General features: G+C 42.7%; 1 protein-coding gene across 1 annotated transcript; it reads left to right on the top strand.

Moving 5' to 3' along the window:
• Positions 1-433: 433 nt before the first annotated feature.
• Positions 434-8,660, top strand: LOC118360455 (renin-like). Its single transcript, XM_035739704.2, has 9 exons — positions 434-690; positions 1,050-1,203; positions 1,347-1,470; positions 1,587-1,705; positions 1,923-2,119; positions 2,228-2,350; positions 2,692-2,836; positions 4,714-4,812; positions 8,048-8,660. The coding sequence occupies exons 1-9, from the start codon at positions 614-616 to the stop codon at positions 8,207-8,209; spliced, it is 1,200 nt and encodes a 399-aa protein (XP_035595597.1). The 5' UTR covers positions 434-613; the 3' UTR covers positions 8,210-8,660.
• Positions 8,661-8,752: the final 92 nt, after the last annotated feature.

Here is an 8,752-nt window from a genome sequence, read left to right as displayed (position 1 = left end):
CAGCACCCTCTCCTACTCCTCTGTCCCCCCCTACAGCTTCTCCCTTCTTTATCCCCCACCCCACCCAAGGCACCCACTCCTCTTCTCACAGGCCTTCACCCTTGCAGTTTTGATGATGGAAGCCCAGCATGGCTAGAGAGCTCTCTCTCTCTCTCAAACCCTTACGTCCCTGCTTTCTGTATCCAATATGTTCCCAGGGGTCACAGGTTAAACCTCGCTCTGGGACCCGTTTGTCAGGGAGTGCTGGCTGAGGGGGAGGGAGGGAGGGAGGGAGGGAGGGAGGGAGGGAGGGAGGGAGGGAGGGAGGGAGGGAGGGAGGGAGGGAGGGAGGGAGGGAGGGAGGGAGGGAGGGAGAAGAGGGTTGTTTTTGGTGGACACTTCTAGGGAAACTCCGAGCCAGTGGCCTTTGGGTCAGAACTCATTGAAGGAGTGAAGGAGAGATGGTATAAAAAGATTAGATAGACAGTGAGAAAGAGAGAGAGGGGCCAATCTTTCAGAAGATTGGATATACAACCAGCTGGTGTGCCCGGAGGAACGATACTAGGATAACTTGACTAGGAGAACTTGTGCGTCTTCTCAGGGCCCGTACACTCCTTCGCTCTTCAGAGTCTCCATGGCCATGCTGATGCATTGCTGGGTGTGTGTGATTGCTCTGTCACTGACGATGACCACAACCAATGCCTTACAAAGGTAACCATTTTTTTTGTGTGTCTCACTATATGAAGTCTACTCTGCAATGTGTTATGGTCCTCAGTGTTATGTTCCTACGATGTAATGTCACCTACGATAGACAACAAAGGAGGTTGAATGGATACTTGAGTGTATTTTATCCATTTAAACCAGCCTCTTTTGCTTAACTAACTCAATAAAGAATGTGTATTTTTGGCAGAGCTGTAGAAACAACAATGTCATACTGACACGAGGACACATGGTCTTATATCACCAAATCGTCCAAGATTGCAGACTGGATTGTATAAACCCACCCCTGGTCACTCCCTATATATAATTCTATTGGATGGTCTTTCCTTACCATTGTCCTCTCTGATCAGGATCAGTCTGAAGAAGATGCCCTCCATAAGAGAGACTCTGCATGAGATAGGCGTGTCCCCAGCCCAGTTCTTTGCTGAATTGGCCCAGAAAAGCAAAGATGACCCCTCCACCAGCAATGGGACCACCCCCACCCCCCTCACCAACTACCTGGATGTGAGAGACCACATGCACACATTGCACTGACAACACTTAGATGCAATTGACATTGGATTAGCACATAAATGAGAGGACACGAAACCTATGCCCAACTCAGTGGTGTAAATGATTCATTGCTTCCTCTTCTCTCTTCTTCTCAGGCCCAGTATTATGGGGAGATCAGTATTGGTTCTCCTGCTCAGATATTCAATGTGGTGTTTGATACAGGCTCAGCCAACCTGTGGGTGCCCTCTTACAACTGTTCCCCTCTCTATACTGCCTGCTGTGAGTACCCACACACACACACACACACACACACACACACAAAACCTGTATGATTGCGTCACCAGAGATGATGATGTTCCCGGATGATTATGACTCAGTGACCTTTGAACTCTCAGTTACCCACAACAGATATGATGCCTCCAAATCCCGAACACACATAGAGAACGGGACAGCTTTCTCCATCCAGTATGCCTCTGGAAATGTCAGAGGGTTCCTGAGTGAGGATGTGGTTGTGGTGAGTGTAACGCAACACCTCAACAGGAAAACAACCTTCCTTCGCTTTCTCCTAATCTGTTTCCTATCACCTATTTTTATTGTCCTTTTTAATGATCAAATTTGGGAAATAATAGTAGACTTGCCCATAAGTAGTGGTCTACAGTAGGATCATCTCACTGGGGGAAAACCTTTATCTAGGTATTATGGAACAACATCTTACTCTGTGCTTCCTCTAGGTGGGTGGCATCCCAGTGGTCCAGGTATTTGCTGAGGTTACAGCCCTGCCTGCCATCCCCTTCATCTTTGCCAAGTTTGATGGGGTCCTGGGGATGGGCTACCCCATTGTGGCCATCGACGGCATCACCCCCGTGTTCGACCGCATTATGTCCCAGCACGTCCTCAAGGACGACGTCTTCTCTGTCTATTACAGCAAGTAGGAGATATCACTATCACTGTTCATATACAGATTATTCCTCCACATACACAAATAAGTACTTTTAGAATCTGTGAATTAGTTCAAAATATGTTTTTCTTCTCTCAGAGATCCAATGCACAAACCAGGTGGAGAGCTAGTGCTGGGAGGGACAGACCCAGACTACTACACTGGTACCTTCAACTACATGGGCACCCGTGAGGCAGGAAAATGGGAGGTCAACATGAAAGGGTGAGATGGGAAAGTTGTATAGGTCTGTGTGTATGTTGTCTGTCGCTCTGTGTGTCTGTTGGTCAGTGCAGGTGCATTTGCATGTATGTATGTATGTATGTATGTATGTATGTATGTATGTATAGGTGTAGGCAGGTAGCCTAGTGGTTAGAGCGTTGGACTAGTAACCGGAAGGTTGCAAGATCAAATCCCCAAGGTGAAAAGCTGTCGTTCTGCTCCTTATCAAGGCAGTTAACCCGCTGTTCCTAGGCCATCAGTGAAAATAAGAATTTGTTCTTTAACTGACTTGCCTAGTTAAATAAAGGTAGAAATAAATATGTGTAATTATCTTTCTCTACCAGGGTGTCTGTGGGGGAGGAGATGCTGTTCTGTAAGGAGGGCTGCATGGCTGTGATTGACACAGGCTCCTCCTACATTACAGGCCCTGCCTCTTCTGTGTCTGTACTGATGAAGACCATTGGAGCCACAGAGCTGGCAGAGGGAGGGGTATGTACATCACAAATTGGGCAGATTTGATTATGCTGCTTGTCACCTGTCTATGGCCCAGGGTGAGTGAGGAGTACCCGCCTCAAATCAAACAGTAATCTGCGCCGCTTGGTCATGTTGGCAGCATTGTGCATCGTCCATAAAATATATGTTTTTATTTTTCTATCAAAAGCTATCACCTTTGCATGTGAAAACACAGAATCCTACTCGTTACTCCACGTGCTCCTACGTCACTTCTGTTTTGAGCGGAGAGCCAACTTCTCAGTGGGCTTTGAACGGGGCACCTGGCCTGCCCAGATTAATTGAATCACCTCAGCCAGTCTCTTAAAGGGGCAATCTGCAGTTGAAACAATAATAAAGTATTTCCCTGACACTGTTTCCATTAAAAGCTAAGGGATTATCCTGCAAAAATATAACCACTCAAGTTTTAACCATGTTTTTAGTCTATACAGTGTGTGTTTACATTTTTTTTTTTTACAAACATTGGAATAAAACAAGGTTATATTTTGACTTCTGATGGGATATGACATGAACTAAGCTCATGAGGCATTTATAAGTAAAATGTTTCAAGAATCAATGGGTAGGACCTACAAATTACTAATTTATAAGTACAAAAAAATGTATGTAGCAAATGCAGATTGACCCTTTAACTATCTTATCTTCAGAGGGGTATTCAAGAAAGATTGTTTAACAAATGCAGGATTTCCTGAACATATCCGTCTTGTCTTAATCAGCTGAGGGAGTCCCGGATTTCTTGGTTCCAGAATGGCTGCTTCTCTATTAAGTTATTAGGCCAAGCGAAGTGCAGTTCGGTTGATCTGACAACTGGCAGGTTGTAGTAAGGCAACATTCAAAAAGGTCCTCATTTCGATGACAGGAAAAAACGATAGAACTGGAGTCAAAAGACAGAGTCCAATATTTCACAAGTCTCGAACAAGAAACAAATGTGACAACATGCAATGAATATGATCACATATTTACCAACGAAAGTAATATATCCACCACAGCAAAAGCCAGAGGGAGCCTAGCAGAAAATTGGAGCCAGGGTAAGTTCGCAAAAGAAGTAGCACGATTCCAATATCTAAGAAGTTTAGCATACACACATGGGTGATCATGTTTTCACTTTATAGAGCACGTTTATTGTAACATTGATTCTATAGCACCAATGACATTGGGGAAATCTGCAGGATGAATTAGGCTGTTTATCATGTTGCCTATGTTTATTGATTTTGAGATTAGCAAAGCTTCCCTGACAGTCAGCCTACCTTCAATTCTGTAAAAGTCCTCCTTGATCATATGGACAGCTTGATGGCCAGGGAATGCAACAAATACATTAAAAAAATAGCTCAGCATCGCCCACATTGTACCGGAAACTTCCAGTGGGAAAAAATCGCAACGCAATACACAAGAGTTTGTATAGTCAAAGCGAAACAGCGTTGGGTTACATTTGCTATATATGGGTTGAGTAAATTGACCAGATATGAGTGATTGTGCTGAAAAACGATAATATTCAAAGAACTTCTTCTGAATGATCTAAAGGATCTATTTTGAGGGACAATTAATTTACTTTGTAAAGCACGGCAAACAATGCAGGCTCCGATGTCAAGTTGATTTTCAAAGAAAGGACAGGCCATAGTGACAAACGGGAATCTGATTTTACGGATAAATCCCGTATTCGTTCACCAGCATAGGCTAAAATCACGTAACCTATTAGGTAGCAGATTCGCTTCAGCGCATTCGTTGCTATAGTCTCTGATCAGAATCTCTTTCAAACTCCTTCTGGAGCCGTAAATTCTGGTTTGAGTTAAGTCACTAATCCGGCTTTCTGGAATACCCCTCTGGTGTGGACTAAACTGTGTTTTTTGTCCCCTTTTCAGTATACTGTGAACTGTGACCTGGTAAAGTCCTTACCCAGTGTCACCTTCCACCTGGGAGGCCATGAGTACTCACTCACTGAAGGAGACTACATCTTATGGGTAAGCAACATGGAAACGAGCTCGACTGGGATACAGGTACAGGGTGATTGTCTTTGATACCTTCGCAGCTATTATGTCATGTTTATTTTGGATTTATACCATGGCATTGTTGAATAATCATTTCTGATTGGCTTAAAGGGCATTCTAGAATGTACATTATTTCCCTATAATGCATGGTATATCAGCACGGCAGAATTCAATGGCTAGTTCATTCTCACATGTTCTATATTTGAGCTGCTTTTGAAAGCAAAAAATTGAATTGAAAACATTAACGTTATTGCATTGTTGAATTTTATTTTCATAATAGAAAGCTAGGACGTATGGTTGGGTTAGATGAACTCGCAAGTCTGTTTGTTTGGTTACCAAGTCAACTACTGCAGTAAACTTACTAGCTACTTCATAGATGTTGAACACCGCTTACAAAAAATTATTGCAGTTTTGAAACGGCAGTTAAAGTGCAGTAACTGCAGTAAACTGTGGTATTTTGGACGCGATAATAGCAGAATAGTGTAACTGCAGTTATACTGCACTGCAACTGCACTTACACTGCAAAATTACTGCACTAAAAAAAAAAATATTTTGGATGTTACGAGTCCGACCGAGGGTGGCTCCCCTTCCCGGTGGCCTATTAGCTGACACTGATTGTCTTTCCTCCCCCTCCTTGTATGTTTATTGTTAGCACCTGTTAGGGAGTCATTAGTGGGGCTTTATTAGACAGCCGGCCCGCCTGTTTCTTTGTGCGGGATTAATTATTGTGTAGTAGAGGAACGTGTTTGTTCCTGGTCGTGTATTCTACTGTACTATTTTCGGCCCCCGTATTTGGGGCATTTGGTTTTGAGCACCCAGTGTTGCATGAGTTCATTAAAGAGCACCGTATTGCACTTTCTGTTTCCTGCGTCTGACTCCACACCCACGACACATGGATGCAGCATACTGCAGCTTTACTGCACACTAACTACAGTTATACTACAGTGTACTGCATTTATACAGCACTCTAACTTTTTTTAAAGATAAGGGACATTTCTACCTGCAAATGACCACATCTTAGTGGCAAATGTGTTCAATTATAGCCATTGTATAAAAGGGATAATCAATATGCAACTCCATGGAAGATTAGTTCCACTTTGCTAGCATGTCGTGGAACATACCTTCCACGTAGTTCATTATTTTCAAATGGAATTCATAGCCCCTGGTTGATTATCCCTTGCTTATAGCAGTGACATTGCATTACTGTCACACCCTGACCTTAGTATTCTTTGTTTTCCTTGTTATTTTGGTTAGGTCAGGGTGTGACATGGGTGATGTATGTGTTTTTTGTCTTATCTAGGGTTTTTTGGCGGTTTATGGGGCTGTTCCTTTCTAGGTAGAGTGTATGTCTATGGTTGCCTAGATTGGTTCTCAATTAGAGGCAGTTGTCTATCGTTGTCTCTGATTGGGAACCATATTTAGGCAGCCATATTCTGTGGGTACTTTGTGGGTGATTGTTTCCTGCCTTTGTGTTCTCTGCACCAGATAGGACTGTTTCGGTTTTGCCACGTTAGTTATTTTGTATTTGTGTAGTGTTATCGTCTTTCATTAAACATGTTGAACACGAACTACGCTGCATTTTGGTCCGATCCCTGCTACACCTCTTCAGACGAAGAGGAGGAAATCAGCCGTGACAATTGCATACAGTTGAATTCGGGAAGTTTACATACACTTAGGTTGGAGTCATTAAACTCGTTTTTCAACCACTCCACAAATTTCTTGTTCACAAACTATAGTTTTGGCAAGTCGGTTAGAAGATCTACTTTGTGCATGACACAAGTCATTTTTCCAACAATTGTTTACAGACAGATTATTTCACGTATCACAATTCCAGTGGGTCAGAAGTTTACATACACTAAGTTGACTGTGCCTTTAAACAGCTTTAAAAATTCCAGAAAATTATGTCAAGGCTTTAGAAGCTTCTGATAGGCTAATCAACATAATTTGAGTCAATTGGAGGTGCACCTGTGGATGTATTTCAAGGCCTACCTTGAGACTCAGTGCCTCTTTGCTTGGCATCATGGGAAAGCCAAAAGAAATCATCCAAGACCTCCAGAAAATAAATTGTATACTTCCACAAGTCTAGTTCGCCCTTGGGAGCAATTTCCAAATGCCTGAAGGTACCACATTCATCTGTGCAAACAATAGTACACAAGTATAAACACCATGGGATCATGCATCCGTCATAATGCTCAGGAAGGAGACGCGTTCTGTCTCCTAGAGATGAATGTACTTTGGTGCAAAAAAGTGTAAATCAATCCCGGAACAACAGCAAAGGACCCTGTGAAGATGCTGGAGGAAACGGGTACAAAAGTATCTATATCCACAGTAAAACGAGTCCTATATCGACATAACCTGAAAGGCCGCTCAGCAAGGAAGAAGCCACTGCTCCAAAACCTCCATAAAAAAGCCAGACTGCGGTTTGCAACTGCACATGGGGACCGTACTTTTTGGAGAAATGTCCTCTGGTCTGATGAAACAAAAATAGAACTGTTTGGCTATAATGACTATTGTTATGTTTGGAGGGAAAAGGGGGACGCTTGCAAGCCGAAGAACACCATCCCAACCGTGAAGCTCGGGTGGCAGCATCATGTTGTGGGGGTGCTTTTCTGCAGGAGGGACTGGTGCACTTCACAAAATAGATGGCATCATGTGGTAGGAAAATTATGTTGATATATTGAAGCAACATCTCAAGACATCAGTGAGGATTTTAAAGCTTGGTCACAAATGGGTCTTCCAAATGGACAATGACCCCAAGAAATCTTCCAAAGTTGTGGCAAAATGGCTTAAGCACAACAGTCAAGCTATTGGAGTGGCCATCATAAAATTCACCCAACTTATTGTGGGAAGCTTGTGGAAGGCTACCCAAAATGTTTGACCCAAGTTAAACAATTTAAAGACAATGCTAACAAATACTAATTGAGTGTATGTAAACTTCTGACCCACTGAGAATGTGATGAAAGAAATAAAAGCTGAAATTAAACATTCTCTCTATTATTCTGACATTTCACGTTCTTAAAATAAAGTGGTGATCCTAACTGACCTAAAACAGGAAATTCTCACCCGGATTAAATGTCAGGAATTGTGAAGAACGGAGTTTAAATGTGTTTGGCTAAGGTGTATGTAAACATCCGACTTCAACTGCATATACATTTATGGAAGTCTTTACCAAGATGTTTTGTGCTTTGAACTCTATTTGTGTCTGCAGCAATCTCAGTTTGGAGAGGACATATGTAGCGTGACTTTTAGGGGTTTGGATGTGCCGCCCCCTACTGGCCCTATCTGGATCCTGGGAGCCAACTTCATCGCCCGCTACTACACAGAGTTTGACCGTCGCAACAACCGCATAGGCTTCGCCACAGCAGTCTGACAGGATCCGTAGCCACCAAGCTTTCACTCTCGCTTGCTCTTACACTTTTTTTTTTTTACTCGCTTTGTCTTTTACTGTCTTTCTATCAGCCTCTATTTCTCCCTTACTCTCTAACTATATCATTCAGTTTTTCTTTCTCTCTGACTCTTTATCACAGAGCCTGCCCTCTTGTCCATATATGTTTTACAGTTCTTGCATTCTGCCATGTCAAGTAATAATTTTGATTTCAATCTGTGCCAATTGCACTCTTCTACATAATTGTTTTTAGTTGACGATAATTGCGTGCTGATACCAACACTGGACTTATGTTGTGTTATATACTGTATCACATGGCATGCTGACTTCACACAGTATCACATTGCAGCACAAATTCTCACAAATACACCATGTCCGACCTCATATCTGCATTGTCATGACGTGACACGAATAAAGCTTGTTTAATGGGAAAGTCTATGTTTTTGTTGTCTGCAGTCGAGGAATACTGTTTGCACTCTGTTACTGTTATTAGAATGGCTGTCTTTGTCATCATAGGTAAAAACCAGC

Source organism: Oncorhynchus keta, unplaced genomic scaffold (assembly GCF_023373465.1).
Source record: "Oncorhynchus keta strain PuntledgeMale-10-30-2019 unplaced genomic scaffold, Oket_V2 Un_scaffold_584_pilon_pilon, whole genome shotgun sequence".
NCBI classification, from domain to species: Eukaryota; Metazoa; Chordata; class Actinopteri; order Salmoniformes; family Salmonidae; genus Oncorhynchus; species Oncorhynchus keta.
This window is presented reverse-complemented; position numbering and strand designations above follow the sequence as displayed.